The 18,062-nt window shown below is 38.3% G+C and overlaps 2 protein-coding genes across 4 annotated transcripts; one reads left to right on the forward strand and one right to left on the reverse strand.

Annotated features, from left to right (window-relative positions):
* Window positions 1-20: 20 nt before the first annotated feature.
* On the reverse strand, window positions 21-7,521 carry LOC110963500 (sodium/bile acid cotransporter-like). 2 transcript variants are annotated; one of them, XM_051945704.1, is made up of 7 exons: window positions 7,483-7,521; window positions 7,255-7,385; window positions 3,942-4,378; window positions 3,622-3,826; window positions 2,994-3,172; window positions 492-691; window positions 21-353 (listed from the first exon to the last, which is right to left on the reverse strand). In XM_051945704.1, exons 3-7 carry the CDS (start codon window positions 4,328-4,330, stop codon window positions 331-333), a joined length of 996 nt encoding a protein of 331 aa, XP_051801664.1. In that variant the 5' UTR covers window positions 4,331-4,378; window positions 7,255-7,385; window positions 7,483-7,521; the 3' UTR covers window positions 21-330. The 2 variants fall into 2 exon arrangements, with proteins under 2 accessions (XP_051801664.1, XP_022067583.2); XM_022211891.2 differs by having other exon boundaries at window positions 7,255-7,502.
* A 2,337-nt stretch (window positions 7,522-9,858) lies between these two features.
* Window positions 9,859-16,501, forward strand: LOC110963504 (protein max-like). 2 transcript variants are annotated; one of them, XM_022211897.2, is made up of 4 exons: window positions 9,859-10,055; window positions 12,571-12,678; window positions 14,764-14,902; window positions 15,163-16,501. In XM_022211897.2, exons 1-4 carry the CDS (start codon window positions 10,020-10,022, stop codon window positions 15,345-15,347), a joined length of 468 nt encoding a protein of 155 aa, XP_022067589.1. In that variant the 5' UTR covers window positions 9,859-10,019; the 3' UTR covers window positions 15,348-16,501. The 2 variants fall into 2 exon arrangements, with proteins under 2 accessions (XP_022067589.1, XP_022067590.1); XM_022211898.2 differs by having other exon boundaries at window positions 9,862-10,055; window positions 14,779-14,902.
* Window positions 16,502-18,062: the final 1,561 nt, after the last annotated feature.

Genomic DNA, 18,062 nt, shown 5'->3' on the forward strand with positions numbered 1-18,062 from the left:
TCCTAAAAAGGCAAATGACACATCAGTGATTGTGATTTTATGAAAATCAAAAAAATAGTCAACTTGATATGTGCAACAAATACAATATAAATACAAAATGTAACTTTTTCAATAATCACTGTTCTACTTCAACAGACTCCACTAGTAATTTGCATTGAACAGGCTTGATTAACTCAACAATTAGTGGTTGCAAATAATTCAGCGATCTTTCAGTCCCTGTCAAAGGGCTGAGTGATGAAAATGCAGATGGCAGTGAGGGCTCTGAATGGCTGCACTTCCAGGTTCCTCTTTGTATTCCTCTGTAGCGCTGTGCTGTCATCTGTGATGCTGTCAAGGCTCTCTAACCAACGTATCTGTTTAAAAGAAGGCTGATGTTAGACTTGCTTTGTTTGATTTGAATTCAAACGCTACAACTGTGTGGAGCGAGTGCATGTCCGACCGCTCTTCCCAGCAGCGCTCTATGAAAACAAGCAGCCAGCTGTGATACTTACGCTCAGCATGTGGCTTGAATTTTTGGTAACATCTGAAGCACAGTGCCAGAAAAACGGCCTCAAGGCACTGGAATGCGATGTACAACAGGGGGAAGAGAAACAAAGGTCCGATGACCTGCGGAGGGAAGGCCACTTTTAAGATGGCAGAACACAGCTGGATGTTTTGACACCCTGTCTCCATGGAGATGGTTCTGCAGCATCTGTAAAGTGGTGAAATAATTCTTAATTAGTTTATTACACCATTAAAATGTGACATGGACATTTTTTTTACAATGTATCCTGACATTAGCAAAATGGTTTGCCGATCCCAACCCTGAACTTGTCATTTCTTAGCATATTAAGACATTATTTAAAGTTGTGGCTGAAGTATTACAATGACATGCCATTCAAATAATTTACATAAGAAAAAGTAGCTTCATTGCAACTTTAAAAAATATGTTGCACATTGATATTTGCACTTACTGTACTGTTACTAAAATGTGCAAAACTTCAAGTGCTCATAATGCAGAAAAACAATATTTTCTAATGGCATTTACATCTAAAGTTGTAAAGCTAATTTTGATTATTTTTTATAGTGTTGGGTCGTTAAATCTTTGACAATGCTTCATATTTCATAAACTCATAACATTGCAACACTTAAAGGCATTATGGAGGATGTTTTTTGTTGTTTAATTTGTCTGATTCACATAAAATGAATATACTGACCTTTAGTGGACTTGTATGTATGGTCTCTAAAAGAATAAAAAATAAAAAAAATAACTGTGGACATGACAGGACCTGAAAAACATCAGCCAATCAATGCGCTCGGACCGAGGCGTTTGGTTTGCTCCCTTTCCTGTCAATCAAAAATCTTCCGGCTCAGGCCTAGTTACGTAGATTACGTACGCCTTGGACTTACGTGTTTTCTGTATGTGTTGCTTTGGTATAGCTTCGTAGTTAGCTGGCGACTTGTTTTGCTCATCTTTTTTTACATAATGGCAGATAAAGATCCAGGGGGACCCAGCCGTAAAAGACAACTCAACGAGTGCTACGCAAGTTTCTGGAGGGGGGCGTTTCTTCGTAAATGTTAAGAGGGGGGAGGTTAGAGGGGGGGTGAGGGAGATGTTGTATGTGCGCATGCGCATGCACGTGAAATTGACAATTTATAGGCCATTACCGTATAAATCAGAGAAGGTTGGCAAATTCCACCTCAACCATCACTTTGCTGGGTAAAATACACATTAGGAAGTGGCGACAGGTAGCAAAAGGGCTTCAATACTCTAAGACAAGTCGACAGAACATTAAAGATGCAAAATAAGAAGCAATGAGTCAACCAATAGTTGCAAAGTCGTAGGAAATTAAATCTCCTCTAATGCCTTTAAGATCTACAAATATCAGCGTTTTTGTACAATAAAAGTACAATATATCCCTCTGAAATTTCATAAAATAGAGTTCATTTGAAGCAGTGAAGTCAAGTACACTACTTTAAATTTGCCTGTGCACTGCTTGAGTTAATGTACTTATTTACATTTCAGTACTACTGTGAGAAACACATGAACTCCACACTTTATACAAAATCTACACTGTAAAAAGTACTTGAGCTGTAGTGAGAGTCAAATATGTTTTCTTTCTTATATGAAGTCTACTTTTATGGATCCTGTCAATTTGACATTGCAAAGTGTGAAAAATAGGCTTCCTAATCATTTAGCATTGGATTATAGAGCAAAAGAAGTATAATGGAGAAAAAAAACATGTATTACATTTTTTATTTAGGTCAAGCAAATACCTAAGTTGGAAAAACTGGACACTTCATGTTTACTTTTCTTAAAATAAAGTTGCAACTGTGCAAACTGTTTATTTATGAGGAATCAAATGAATGAAGGTAATCTAGCTTAAACCAGTGCCATTAATAGTACTTGTTGACTCAATCTGGATAAACCTGGTTCAGTTGTGTGTTACCAAATACAGCAATTCTTTTCAGTTGTTCTCTTTTTTCGTTGTAAGCAGGTTTTTACTATGTATTGCATTCACATTGGAGACAGATCCAAAGATTAAATTTGTCATGCAGTACCAGTTACTTTCATCTCTTGACACCTTCAAAAGTCCTTAAATTAAAGAAATCCCATCAAATCAATATTGCTGTTTGACTGAACTGTTCATGAATCAGTCTGGTGCAGTTCTGGTATGTTCCTTCTATTTTACTACAAGTCAACAATATGTAAATAATTCTCTCAAAAAGAAAACTCACTCACAGCTGCAAAGTTTAAACAATTCTAGGCCACTGTGATAAACAATACTTGTGCTTCTCTGTGAAATTTTGTTCCAGATTTAGTTTCAGTTTGAACTTTATTTGGTCATACATGCAATCCATCATTTCCAGTTGCACAAAGCATCAAAGGACACTGATTGTAGTGCAGAAACATAACAGCATGAGAGAGAGTGTAGTGCTGTGGCCCTCTGTATACATTTAGTATGCAGTATGGCTGTAGACGTGCTTGTTTATGGACTTGTGTGTTCACTTACTGTGGACTGAGTCTGCAGAGGACAGACATGACATATCCCAGCATGTAACCGATCATTGGCATCACCGCAGCCACAAAGATAATATCCGGCTCAAAGATCATCCATATTACATCTTTGACAAAAACGCCGGACAGGATAGCAACTACGGTGGTGGAGACTGCCCAGATGCTGAGACCACCCTGTCAAGAAAACAAAACCATGTCACACAGGTCAATTTATCTCCCCCTAGGTACCACAGCAGCAAAAATCCTCCCTTCTTTCTGATTTTCAAATGCATCAAAGGGCATCTGAAAGGTCTGGTTTAAATTCCCAGTGAAACACTAATCTTTTCCTGTTACTCAAACTTGCCTGTTTATTTGAAGCACAAATTACACCCACGCTATGTGATGAGCACTTCTCATAAATGCAACTTGTTGACAAATTCCACAAAAGACGTATCGAAATGTCACAGCGTGAAAAAACACAATGAAATTACAGATGACTAATCCCCATGTAGCTGCTTCATATTCAGAGTTCTGCTAGTCTTCATAACATCTGCAACACATCTGCTTTTCCTTCTCGAACAAGGCCAAGCTTGCGTCAGATTTTCTGTTCTTCTGATGTCCGTGTTCCATTCCGGTAATCTCACCTTTATGATTACCGACGTGTAGTTTGGTTTGTAGTGATTAATCAGAATGCCAATAGCACAGGGCACCAGGGTGAACACGAGAGCAGTAATGATGCTGACGTATGGTACAGCCTTTTCCAGACCGTAGATGCCCTGGGAGAAGATATAGAGCAGCAAAGGCATCAGACCCAGGGCCGCGATGCTGGAGAAAGTGGTCATTATGATGCTGGGAGAGTGCCAAAGAGAAGAAGAAGCTTTATTAGACTGATGTAAAACAACACACCTTATTTGTATTCACTGACAGGCTGTGGTGTGACACGGATGCATCAGTGAGGGTTTACCTGAGGTTAATGTCACCCTTTAAGAGCAATGACAACATGTTCGATAGGGTTCCTCCTGGACAACAGCCACAAATGAGCAAAGTCATAGCTTTTGGGGGATTCATGGACAGGGTCTTGGTCAGTAAGAAAGCGCTGAGGGGCATTATGCAGAACTGGGCCAGCAAGGCAATGGCTATTCCTTTTGGCTTTAAAATATGAGTCTTAATTTTGGAGACCTCCATCATGCAGCCGAGGGATATCATGGTGATGAAGAGGACGACCACGAGTAAAACATTAAGGGCTTGGTTGATGGGTGAGGAGAAGTCCGGCATCATCAGGGTTCCATTGCCAGACACATTTCCTGCACTATACATGTTGGATATTCCCGTGTAGACTTCGGTCACATTCATGGTGGCGCTGATCCCAACGCTGTGCTTTTACTCTGCTGCTGCTTCCACCTGTCACACAAAGCAAACGTGGATGTTAAATTTGTGCTTCTTGCAGCCAATAGTTGATTCTAGTGAAGATTTGATTAGTTGCATTTGTGTTTTTGACGAGTTTACGTTTGCACACATTAAAGTCCCTCACTGATCATTGATTCAAACCGTAAAAGCTCATCTTTTTGTACCCAAATTACATACACGGAATTCTACATGCTTAACACATACATTTAACCCTCCTCTTGTCTTCATTTACAAGCACCATAAAATATTGTTTCCTTGTCTAAAAAAAAAAATCCAAAAATTCAGCAAGAAAAATCCCAATTTTCTGAAAATTTGCAAAATCTTCAGGAAGAAAATTCTAATAATACCTTGAAAGTTTCACTTAAAGGTTTTTTTTTCTAAATCCCCCAGATGTTGCAAGAAAATTCTTGTAAATATTTGCAAAAAAATGAGTAAAAATCTTCCAAAAAAATCCTAAAAATATCTAAAGTGACCATGAGAGAAAGAGCCTTCAACTCAACCGCCCCTCACATCTGGACCTCCCTCCCTGACCACCTGAGAGCTCCACAGCATGTTTTTTTTAACAAAGATTTTAATTAAATGTTTCCCTGAAATTTTTATTTTTTATTTTTATTTGACTGGCTTGTTTTGTTTTTAGCCTTTTATATCTTAAATCCCACTTTGGGATTTTGCTTAAATGAAAAGTGCATTACAAATAAAATGTAACATCGTTTTCCGGGAGGTATTGTTTTGAGCTGCATGGTCTTGGTTGGTTGGTTGCTTGTTTGTCTGTAACACTTTGGTTTCCGTGCGATAACTCCATGAAATATTGCTGTAGCCTCACCATATTTGGCACACAGGTGTACCATAATAAGATACAGGTCAAGTTCGAATTTGGTGACCTTGACCCAATTTTCAAGGTCACAGGGGTCATCTTTGTAAATGTGGTTGCCGTGACCTCGCCGGGCAGTCCAAGTTTGGTAAAACTTCTAGTTAGTATTTTTATTATTATTATTGTTGAGTCATTTCCCAAGACATCTGGGAACTGTAGCTATTTTCAAATATCACTTAAAACAGGTGTAAATCCTGCATTTCTTGCTGACTAGTTTCAGCTGTTGACTTGGTCCACTAGTTAGTATTTAGAGTAACAGGACTGTATTTGTGGAATTAATGTAAAATAAGCCACAATGCCCATGAAAGAACGTGTGTTTTTAACTTTATTTCATCTACAAACTATTTCATTAGTTTGTTTTTTTAAATAATTATGTTAATCAACAATTCAAAAGTGATGGCTGATTTTGATTATTTAATTTTCAATAAATTTTTATTTATTGTTACTTTTGTGAGTTTCAAGTGATTTCAGTGAGAATTGTGGGTTTTTCCTTCTTTAACTGAGGGGTACCAACAATTTTGTCCACGTGTGTAACTTTATTTTTGGCTTTTGGATTTCCTCTGTAACTGTGCAGAAGGTTCAGCTAGCAAAAGAAACTTGGAGACATATTCCCCAGAAACACTTAGTATTCATATCACGTCCTCTCCAGGAACAAAACAAGCCATTATTTTACTATGTCCACAGTGAGTAGAAGTTGTGACATTCTAGAACAAATGAGTCAAACCCTTGAATAGTAGTAGAAAAAAATCCCTAAACATCAAATCAAGTTTATTTAACATTTAATGGATTGTAAAGCAAACATATTATTTGGAGTTTAGGGGCTGGATTAAATGTAAGTTGTATTTGCTTTTGCTTTTACTCTGGAGGAAGTTCTTACTCATTTTACCTCATGAGCAACTTGGATTGGGAGCATCATTTTTTGGTAAGAGGAACCACCATGTGATTTATTATCTTGCTCCTTCTTTGGATCTTTAAAAGAAAAGAGACGTGTTCTGCTTCCACTACTGTTTTTAGTGAGCTACCAAAGCATATCATTATGTCAGTGAGTGTTAACACTGATGGATTAAAGTCCTCTAAACTAAACAACTGAACAACATGTTGCACATCTGTTGTTCAGTTTGTCATCAGAAGAACATCATGACTAAATATCACTAAATATCAGCTAGTCTGGATACAACAACACACAATGTGTACACAATTTGTATGCATACATAATGCAGTAAAGGAGTAGAAATAATCAGATTTTGTAACGACATAACTGAACTTTTTTTGAGTTTCTCTCACCGTTCCAAGCAGTACTTTTAAATGCCTTCAACGCGGCTGATCTTCAAGAGAAAGATTTTTTTCTAAATGACTTAAAGCAGTACTTCAATAGAAAAGAAATACGCTCTGTGCCCCAGAAAACATGTTTCCTACCTGAAAACCCCAAGTACACACTGTCAAAATGCTTTCTAATCTATTGTTAAGTTGTAAATTATTACTGTATTTGCCTGAAGAAGGTTAAATTAACAACGATAAGTCTAAACAACAATGCAATAATGCACTATTCTCAGCCCATAAGTGCTTTTCTGGACCTGATTCACGGTGATCTGTCGTGGCAAGTCATTAGAATTTTTTAAATAAAGACTATTTGTTCCAAAATGCAACTGAAGTCTATAAAATGTCTGCTTCAAATGCTCCAAACCTATAAAAAGTGGTTTGAAAAATAAAATGCTCCTCTTTAGAGATAATGTGGCAGGATTTTGTCTTTTATTTTAAGTGGCAAATCTCCAGAAGAGACTAAACCAATTAGATTTAGAATCTGTGTAGGCTCGTACAACTTATCCATTCATGCCTAAACTAACAACTGCACATAGAAGAACCACACTGCTGCTCTACATGACAAATGGTTTAGTTTAGCACAACTCCACAACTGTATTTCATATAAAATAGTGTCACTCTTCCCCTATGAAGTCAAAGATACTGTACTGGTTGGCTACTTCAAAAGACGCTCTCTTACCTCAGTATCAGGCCAGTGGCTCCAGCTTCAAACAGTGCTCACTTCCAGACTTGTCCCCTCGCATTCTGCTGTCGAACTCCTTTTCTCTGCGTAGGAACCCTCTTGTCCTCCCCTTTCTGTCACATGGCCAACTGAGAACAAGGTAGGTACAAATATTACAGTCAGGCCCCAAAAGTGAAAGCAACCAGTCACACATCATTCGGTGGATTGTGCAGTTGTTTTCATCACCCTGTGGTGCACAGACTTCTGGAAAATCCAGCTTTTTAATGCTGTTACTGGAACCTCCCCACTCCTGACAGGGAGCTGTTCCCCCCTCTTCTTTATGGGGAAACCGTGGGAAAGTCTGGCATTGGTTGGCTTGATAATGTGGAAAGAATGTAATTGTTTTTGTACACATAAAAACGTACTTTAATCATTTGGCCTCACAGGCTGTTAATTAATATTATGCAATCGGGCAGAGGGTATGTTTGCCTGGCAGAGTTATCAGCCTTCTCAAAAGGGGGCCTGGGGTGCTTTTGTAAACACAAGGACACAACTATGTAGCACAAGACTGAGACGTTGTCGCCCTAATCTCTAAAGTATGCTGGAGATTAGCTTGAAATTAAAAGGACTGCTTCTTAAAATGTCCATGCACTTCACATGCAGCCATTCAGCAGAGCCCTTTACAGATCCAACAGCCTGCGCTATGTTGACTTGCTTCTTTCACGCACACAAATGTTAAACAGGTGTTAAACTTATTACTTATTATCACTCCGCGAAGGAACGTGGCAGAGTTTTGTGACGATCGGTGCACGTTTGTCCGTCCGTCTGTTTGTCTGTGCAAAACATTACTCAAAAACAGAATAACGGATTTGGATGAAATTTTCAGGGATTGTCAGAAATGACACAAGAACCAAGTGATTAGATTTTCACAGTGATGTGATGTCTGGATCCACGGATTTATTAAGGATTTCCATATCATTGAGAGATAGCGGCACGATATCACTGTATTGATTTCTGATCATCAATAACTACAAAAGAAAGGCTGCATTTCTAAAAAAAATATGCTGCATTTCTTACGATGCCATATTATTGGGGAATGAACACCCTTCCCAGTACTGCGCTCTCTGAGTGTTTTTCTAGTATAGTTTATGTGACCTTAATTAAACAATGTGATAACTAAATTGAAGTTCTGATCTTGTCTGCTTGAATCAGGTCATCTACTGCATTATTATTGTTATTATTATCATCATTATTCTTACTATTGTTGTTGATGTTGTTGAATATAAACATAGGAAGCCAATAAGACAATAACCATCTTCTCTGTAGACAAGATGAAATAATTGATTCAGACAGGCTCTTCCTGGCCAGAGTTGTGTTCATTTTTACACAATCCTGATACCTTGATAAATGTTTTTTTTGTGGGAAAAATAACGGGAGAGAGACAAAGCTTGAATGCTTTGCAGAACATGTGGAACCATCTATTAATCAGAAACGCAGTCTGTTTTATTGCCAAGTAGGTTTTCACATACAAGGAAACTGACTTGGTGTTTGGGTATAAAAAATAAACAATGACAAGCACAAAATTTGCAAGATAATTGTTTTTAAGAAGCAAGTGTTGCTGGGAAAAATAAGAATTAAAAAACAGATATGAACATTGAACATTACAAGACAAACAGGACACATTACAAGTGAAATTAAAAGCAAGTATAGCAAATCAAAGATTTAAAAAAATGTAATAAAGCAGTAAAAATATTAGCAATGTTATTTGAGAGTTGTGTAGATTGTGCAGAAATCTGCAAATTATTTGCCCAGAATGTGCAAAATCACACAGTATGTAGTTTAAACAACTTGAAATGTTTAGTGTGTTAATGTAGCATATCAGTGACTGTGGTGGAATGTGGTTCCAGAGAGGCAACGTCATTGAGTTTTCTGGCCTTGTTGATGAGGCCTGCTTTGTTTGTTTGTTTGTTTGTTTGTTTGTTTTGCCCGTTCCTCAGAATAATGCACATCTTTGCAGTTCTCAGCAGTGATATCTTGCTGCTGAATCTATTTGAAGGTCTCATGGAGGCAAATGAACAGCGATGGATGGTAACTGGGGGGAGGGCAGCTGGTGTGAGCTGGGCCACCATCTGGCCTCATAATCATATGCTGGGAGAAAAGCTGGAGTGTGGATGTTGCAGCACACTGAACAACTATCTAAACAGAAGACTGCAGCACGATGCATTTATGCTGTATGCTGCAGCAACATGTTTGCATGAACAATATAAATACAGCCAATATGTGGCATAGAATAAGACGGTACAGGTTTAAGGCTTTGTAAAAAAAAAAAAAAATACTGATGTTAGAATGCAGATATTGTGTTTTCTCGTATAACTTATTACCGTAAATTTAGAATATCATAGTCCAGCAGAGAGAGAACAGGATGGTCCTGAGGATGCTGTGTTTGCAACTTGTGGGAGATAACAGTCTATTTCAGTGTGTTTCGTGAGCTAGTGGGAACTGTAGTTTAATTTTCTAAAAGAACTCCAACGGAAATCGTTGCTAAATCATCGTGCTAAATCACCAAGTTACCTCATTTCCCACAAGGCCTTGCTCTACCGCGCCTGCGCTGTGTGTGTTTTCCCGTCCATGTGTAGGCGAATCACGTGTAGAGAAACCGTTGATCGTCATGTCTCTGCTGTAGCAGAGTGCTGTGCTATAGGTTTTATTATTTGCCTCCAGTTGTCGCTGCACTTTGTTTTGACAGCTGCTTGTTTTCTTTTCTCGTACATTTTTACCGAAGAATGAGTGAAAACGATGACATCGAAGTCGACAGCGATGTATGTGTTGTGGTTTCCTCTAAAAGTAGCTAGCCTGTTTGTTAGCCAGCCAGCAACTTGAACATTCCTGTCAACCTACGCTATCTGATTTGCTAGCTAGGCAGCTAGCTAGCTAGCTAGCTAGATTTCTGGGCCAGCACTAGATTTTGATACAAATGGGGACATAGAGGGTTAGAAGAAGAGTTTTTTTGACTTCTGGGTTGATGGTTTGTAAATAAAAGTTTAGGTCTTGAACCTGGTGAATAAGTCGAGTTGCTTAGCTGCGTAAAACTGGACGACATTGATTACAACTGAGACCGCTCAGCACAAGACAACTTGTTTAATAAATGTACAGTACTCCTCCTTGTCGTACATTCAATTAGAGCCAGTAATTCAATAAGATGCTCTTAAATGAAACGCTATCTTGCAGTTGGAACTGCAGACATATTGAAAAATCGATGCGACAATCATAAACAGGAGTTAAGCTGTTGGTGTAAGCAAGGTCAGCTCATCTGAGGTGAACGGCGAGGTGGCAGAGCAGATTGTTCCTTATTCAATAAACTGGATTACACGCGTACAATATGCTTTTCTTAACTATATTCAGCATAGTTTTATTATAAATCCAGCGTCTGTATATTTTATGTATGTAAAAAGTAATCCCTTCACGTCAGTCCAGCTATATTTAGCAGACCTGATGGTAGCTAGCAGGTTAAAATGCCCTACCTCCTACATATTTGTTTATATCTTTAATTTGAATAGTATTTAAATCCTTCGTGCACATATGTAACGCAGCAAACCAGGCATAAATTAGCCGATGTTTTCCCCACGTACTCATCGTATCCTTCGTATTCCCAAACCTCCCTCCACCAGCTTTTCACTGCAGCTCCCTGTAACGCAAATAACCCAGCAGAGGAGTGTTTTCATGCTGCTGTGTCGCCAAGCTCTTCCGTATTTTCCTGCACTTCTCTCTGGATGTGTTTAATAATGTTATCCTACGACGAGAATCCAGTGCTGCAGGAGTTTGCACTGCATTTAAAAAAAACTGCAAATGAAATAACGAACCTACAGTGCATGCTAATTTCAATTCCCCATACTGTGGAAATCAGCGTAACATGGTGTTTTTTATTGATTGTGCGCCTGAAATAATGTCAGATCCTCGGTATGGGAACATATTTCTCAGAACTATGGCTTCCCCTCCCCCCATTCGATTAAGCTGGGATCTCCAGATTTAGATCCTCATAGCCTCAGTATACATGCACTGTTAGGCCTGATAAAGACCTGGTTGGTGAATGCATCCAGGCCTCCAGCATCATTATTTTTAGTAATTCTAGTTAAAAGCCCTCTCTGAAAGAAAGGCTGAGATACTAAATCTGTATTTCCTTCCAGGAAAACATATGGTAATATCTCAAATAAACACATTTATATTATTTTGGTACGTCTCGTACTAAATTTAATGTTTGACCTCAGGGTTTTTCTTGGGTGGTGATTATTCAGTCAGGACATTAAACATGATTGAACTCTAGAAAGTAAAGTCACAGGCTAAAGTGTCATTTTGGGGAGGGTTGCCAAAATTCCTCTGTTTGTAAGTCCATGAGCTATCTAATTGTTCTAATGAGGTCATGCTAACTGTAAAGATAAGAAGATATGTATTCGGATTTACTTCAGGTTATCAGCTTCATAATAAGAATCAGACTGTTCAAAATTGTGTCTGAAATGTTTGAGCCACGCTGAACAAAACTATCTGCAGCTTCTAACCACAGTGACCACCAGGTTTATGATCATTTATGGTGTATTTTTATACTTAACAGTGCATTTATCAGCATCTTGTTTTGAGGCAGGAAAGGTATTGTTTGTTGTCTAACTTGGACAGCATCTTGTCATCTTTATAGATCTGCTCCCTTGAAGCAGCGTCTGGTCTGAGACTGAGCTAACTTATTTGTGTAAAGCTACAGCAGATGCTCAAGAATTAGACTTTAAATGTCTCTCCACATCACACAGCATATGTTGGATATGTTGACAGTTGACAGTTTTTGTGGCCACATAGCTTCCAAACAAGCTGGTTAGGCACTCATGTTATTTTTCTTCAGAAGCTGCATGGCACAAAATAAGACTTTCTGGCGTCTGTTTGCTCAGCTCAGTTGTTATAAAAGAGCAATGAGATGGCAGACATTAGAGATGAACCTGAACTCCTGTCAAGGACAGTTGTTGAGACCGTCAGAATATGCTGAGCCAACTGAAAGCAACCGAAAGCAAACAGAGATCACATGCTTGTAAACATTATACTTACACCACAGGTTCCTGCTGTGTTATGTCATTAAAATGGGATTATCTCATGGTCACACCATGACCTTTTAAAGCTGCAGCGTTGCTTTTTGCAGCCTTAAATCACTGTCTTCTTCTTTTGTTTAAAGAATCACATGAAACTCAAATAATTTTCTTACATTATGGATTTTATCTTGTGCATTTTTTTTCCCATTGTTGACCCTTTGTTGTATGAAACTTCAGACCAGTACAAACTTTGCTTGTCCCGTTGCAGGCGGACAAGCGAGCACATCACAACGCGCTGGAGCGCAAACGCAGGGACCACATTAAAGACAGCTTTCACAGTTTACGAGATTCTGTGCCTGCATTACAAGGGGAGAAGGTGAGAAGGAAGCAAAAATAATGTGCATGTTTTGTGTTTTGGTTCCTTAAGCCTGCTTGCAAAGAATATGAAAGGTCTGAAGTTTAGATACAGGCCTGTCACCTTGGCTACGTGTCTCAGGGCTCAGCAGCCTTTTTCCAAATAAAAGTGCCAACTTAAAGTTCCTGCTGTTGTGTCACCTCAGCGTGTTCCATATGAAATAAACAGTGACTTTTATACTATTACTAAAATAAGGCCTTGAGTGCGTTACTTTTGCTTGTAGTTTGGCTACTTTTGCATAAAGATCTGAGCTGTGCCTTCACGACTTTAAAAAACAGAAAGCAAACAGATGCTCAGTATGAACCCACAGATCCTTATCTACTTAAATGAGCCCTCTTGACTCGAGGTCTCTGGTGCACACACAGTGCACGTTTATATTTGTATGCTGAAGACAGTCAGAAAATGTGTAAAGTCCAGGAGACAGCTGCATTTCTCTGGTAGATGAAAAGCAGGTTTTTCATCTTGCAGTGTTGCTGCTGCTACACAAACCAAGTCACCCTGCTGTTTAAACCTGTTTTATATCATCAGCTGCGTCTTTAGGGTTTACATTTTTCAGTCACAGATATTCCAGTTGATGCTATCAAAGCCAGTGACGTCTATATATATGTTGGTCATTCCATCTCAAATCACCAGATTTATATCACAGTTTCTACACGACTCTCACTCAAAAAGGTATATAAAGATATCTGTGAAATTTTTGATAAATATATCAACTACTTTTTCAAGATAAAGATTTTTTTTTTAAAAACTTTCATTTCCTGTGTTTGAACAACAATATCTCAGGAGCTATTAAAGATTAAATGGAATGTTCACTGTCATTTCTCATCATGCCATTGATTTAGAATCTGCCTTACTGGACAAATACATCAAATAATGTCTCATATTTCAGCTTAGTTATTTAAAAAAATAAATCAGCCTTAATAAGAAGTCCCATTGTTCAGCCCACAATAACCGAAATGTGTTTTGATGGGGAAATCTCCTGGAGATGTTTTCTGATCAGTATGTAGCTGCATGGCACAATAATACAAAGCAAAACAATTGGAATGTTTTAAAATGTCAAATACTCGGTCACAAAAATGACAAATGAAATGACTGTGAATGAACTTTGTTACTGTTTGAGCAGTTATGACAAATTGCACCACAAACAAAGCTGTTGTGGAGTTTTATAATGGTTCCTCAAATATGGCTAAGATTTTTTATATATCTGCATATTTTTTTTGTTTTGTGGGATAGAGAAAACAGTCAGCTGTTACCCTACAGTAAATGGTTATTCTTGCTGAATTCAGATACTCGCTGTAAGAAATGCTTGAAGGTAAACTCTTTCATCTACTTGCATTTTAATTTTCAGCTCCATTTTGTGACATTAGACTTAAAAGCTCAGTTTATTCTCTGGATAAGCAAAATAATCCGTTTTGATCCAATCAAACAGTTTCCACAGTGATGGTGAAAGTTTCAAGAAAATGAAATGGTGGTGGAGCAGAAGGTTTGAGATGGAATGACCCATGTGTGGACTAGAAGAAAGGGAAAAGTGTCATTTGTAAAGACATCTAGTTTTCCTAGACACATGATGTATGAGTCCAACATGTTCACAATAGTGACTTTCTTGAGAAAAGAGATGATTGCTTTGCCCTATACTTGTAGGCTTTGTCATCTAAGCACTGGGTAGGCCGCTCTATGAACTCTTCTGCTTACCAACCTAAATGCTGAGTTAATTCCGATAATTGGTTAAAAAAAAAAAAAAAGCGAAACAGGAAGTGGCATAATTTGTTATGCAGCATACAAAGAAAAATATTTTTCCCTCGTGCCAGAAGCTATTCTGCAATATTCCATTGTTGGTATGGTTGTCCAAGGTGAATGAACCCTGGAATAGTTCTTATTAACCTTTTTATATAATCCAGACTCAATCTAATTAGAGCATGCATGTGTAACACTGTGATCTGTATCATTGTCTCTGTACACTTGATAGGATGTGAGAATATCATGTTCTGCCTGAACAAAGAGACACTGCTGCATTGCCCCATGGCTCTGTGAATTTTTTGCTGACAGAATTCTGTTAAACAGGCTTCCCGAGCACAGATTCTAGACAAAGCCACGGAGTACATCCAGTACATGAGGCGAAAAAACCATACCCACCAGCAAGACATCGATGATTTAAAGAAGCAGAATGCACTGCTGGAGCAGCAGGGTAAGTAGAGGATGATACTGTTCTTTTTTTCTCTTTTAAGTTACTTTTTTGGCTTTGTTGATGGGTCAGTAGTGATTGTAAGACAGGAACAGGCCAGGGGCTACAATCGAACCCATGGCGGCTGTGTCAGGGACTGTACCCTCTGTTCATGAGTCTCCTGCTCAACCTGTTGAGCTACCAGGGTGCCCTGATACTGTCTTTTAGGTACAATGTGCAGTATAATGCCACTGTGTTTTACCTCTGGTTGTCTTTCCTTGCAGTTCGTTCACTGGAGAAGGCCAAGGGGAACACTCAGCTCCAGACAAACTACTCTTCTGATAGCAGCTTGTACACAAACCGTAAAGGGAGCGCTGTGTCGGCCTTCGACGGTGGGTCCGACTCCAGCTCTGAATCAGAGCCAGACGAGACGCCCAACAGAAAGAAGCTGCGCGTGGAGGCCAGCTAGACTCGGGCGGCTTCCAGCTTTTGAGACAGACTCTTTTTACCCACCAGCCCCAGCTCCTCTGACCTGTCCGCACTGAGTCCTGCCTTCTTACGCCAGTCCAGAAGACACGGTGGCGACTGTGTGAGAGAGGTGCTGTTATGTATAAAACGCTTCTACCTTCCTTTATCCTCCTGGCAAGCATCCCGTCACTCCTTTTGTGGCCCAGCAACGACTTTTAAGATCCCCAAAGTGAGGCAGCTCTGCAGTTTTGAAGAACCCGATGCTTTTAAAACCTCATATTATCCATTCGTAATCAAATGTGGAAATGACAAGGTATGAGGCTTTAGTAAAGCTACAAAAAAAAATCACTTTTTCTTTGTTTTGGTTGTTTTGAACAGCCTCTGCAATCTGTTAGAGTTGTGAAACTTTCCCGCCTTTGAAAAATGCTAATTAGGGATAGTTTACCTTTTTAATATTCATATTTTTCCAGAAAAAGAATGTGAAGTTGCTTTTGAAAAGACTGTCTGTTATGCAAGATACAACCCTCCTTATTCAGTGTAGGTGGCTGAAGTTTTTGTCTTTGAAATGTTTGTGTAATCAAATGAATCCCTCTATTTATAGTGTTGCACCAAAATTAATTTCTTACCCTTATATATATATTCTTATGTCTGATCTCCATTATGTTTGGCTTGAGATTTTCCAGAGAACATGGGAGGATGAATGAGTTGACCTGCTGTTTTGGTGGATTTTCACAGGTTCAACAATCCTCTGTTTTTATTAATATTATTAAATAAAATGTGGGTATAAAAAAAAAAAATCCCCTAATGGATACTGAATGTTACACAATGCAGTTAAAGGGCAGTGATCTTTATTTTTGTTAATGGAAGTCCATTTCAGTGTGTAGTATATAACACTGTATACTCTTAAATGGTGTCAGTTCTGCAAAGAAAAAGCCTTCCCTTGAAATACTTGCCTGTGCTGGGAACGTTTATCTTTCTTTTGTTCTTTTCTCCTTTTTGCAGAGGTAAATTAGTGTGTACGTAATCGATATTTGTTTGTTCCATTCCATGGAAATTACAGGTATGTTGTACATACTGCCAACGGTTGTCTTGCAAGTTAAGGCATACCTTTATTATGAGACTATAAATAAAACTATTTTATCCTTTTTGGATGTATTTGTGACTCAACGTGTTTTCAATACATTTCACAAGGCATTGTTTGTGTAGCAGTGTTAGCTTCTAAAAGGAAGTTATGAGTTAATGTCCCTTTTTGGACATTAAACACTAAAAACTCACCTCTGTGAATCAAAGTTCTGCATTTAGATAATCTTTTCCATTAAAATAATCCCTATCTTAAAAGTCTTACATATAGCTCTACATTGTTGCTTCTTTTAGCATGAGCAGATAGAGGAAGTTCCAGCCTCTTTCTCCACTCACTGCAGCAGGAGCACACCAGCTCACCCACAGTGTGGCTCAAACACTGTAAAAGCACGCTGTCCTATATAACACAACGTAATTCAGCCTTATATGTTTAAACCTGATTCTGAAGAATATGGTTTTGTTGTGTAATGAGACCTTGAAGTCAGAATCTGTGTTTTAAAATGATTGGACCCAACACTCCCATAAGTGGGTCAAAAGTGACCCGTAAAAGAATCAGTGTGTTTTTATGACATTTTTTAAAATTTTGGATAAGAGTAATCATTTGTAATATTGTTTGTATTATTCTTTTGCCCACACAAGAAAGATTTCATGCTTGAAATGGTTTATTTTTCAGATTATGACAGAATTTGAACATTTTTATAACTGAAAAAGAAGAATAGTGCACAGAGCAACAATAGAAGAATGTCCACATCCGTTTTGTTGACTTTTCCCCACTCATTTCCTCCAGCTGTTGCTGCTCTCCGTTCCTCCAAGTCTGTGCACTGCATCAACTCTTGTATGATTATTATCAGTGATAAAGAGCTTGAGGTAGTAATTCAAATATCAAGTCTTAAAGGGAACTTAAAAATTAAAATGGAATGATATAAAAAACATTTTTTGAGGAATAGCTGGAATATGAAATGATAAAATCTTTTCATTACAAAGATATTGCAAGTAAACAACATCACCGGGTTATTTTTGACCCACTTATGCATTTAAGGATTAAGACAGTAATCAGCGCTCTGCAGTATCAGAGTTGAAATGCTCCACCATGATAGGTCAGTCAGCAAAGAAAAACCACCATATGGACACGTTAACAAGATAAATAAAACTTCAATTTCCAAGGGAGGGGTTCTTTTACTTGTTTCATGTTCCAGTTAATTAAATATTCTGGAATGTTTTCATAACATTTAGGAGAACTGAGATGGACAATTAATTAAAACACTAGAGGATATTAACCTTCAGAAGTGTTTCTGTTTAGATTTCTTTGACTCCTGGTGCCACTGCTGAAATGACACACACAGAAGCATATAAAACGATGAAAATTTAAACAACCGCAATGCAAAGTATACCTAAAACAAGTTGACCAGCACGCTCAATTACACAAAGAACACAGAGAAATACACAAAACTATGATTGTAAAAAATCTATTTAGAGAAAGGCTCATGATAGAAAGTTTTTAGCAATGTTTTAAAAGATGATTAGATGCTGTCAGAGCATCAGGAGAGATGTGTCTTTACTCAGGCTGTCATTGGGTCAATAAATGACACGATTCACTGGTTAAATATTGAATTTAGACTCAGTTCTGTCAGTGTGA

Source organism: Acanthochromis polyacanthus, chromosome 1 (genome assembly GCF_021347895.1).
Source record: "Acanthochromis polyacanthus isolate Apoly-LR-REF ecotype Palm Island chromosome 1, KAUST_Apoly_ChrSc, whole genome shotgun sequence".
Classification (NCBI taxonomy): Eukaryota; Metazoa; Chordata; class Actinopteri; family Pomacentridae; genus Acanthochromis; species Acanthochromis polyacanthus.

Excerpts from the sequence above, each read along its gene's own strand:
- LOC110963500 (XM_051945704.1), bottom strand. The coding sequence starts at position 4,330 with ATGAATGTGACCGAAGTCTACACGGGAATATCCAACATGTATAGTGCA. Across the intron at positions 3,827-3,941 it reads AAGGGTGACATTAACCTCAG|CATCATAATGACCACTTTCT; the intron begins GTAAACCCTCAC and ends GCACTCTCCCAG. Across the intron at positions 692-2,993 it reads CTCTGCAGACTCAGTCCACA|ATGCTGCAGAACCATCTCCA; the intron begins GTAAGTGAACAC and ends ACCACTTTACAG.
- LOC110963504 (XM_022211897.2), top strand. The coding sequence starts at position 10,020 with ATGAGTGAAAACGATGACATCGAAGTCGACAGCGAT. Across the intron at positions 10,056-12,570 it reads ACATCGAAGTCGACAGCGAT|GCGGACAAGCGAGCACATCA; the intron begins GTATGTGTTGTG and ends GTCCCGTTGCAG. Across the intron at positions 14,903-15,162 it reads TGCACTGCTGGAGCAGCAGG|TTCGTTCACTGGAGAAGGCC; the intron begins GTAAGTAGAGGA and ends CTTTCCTTGCAG.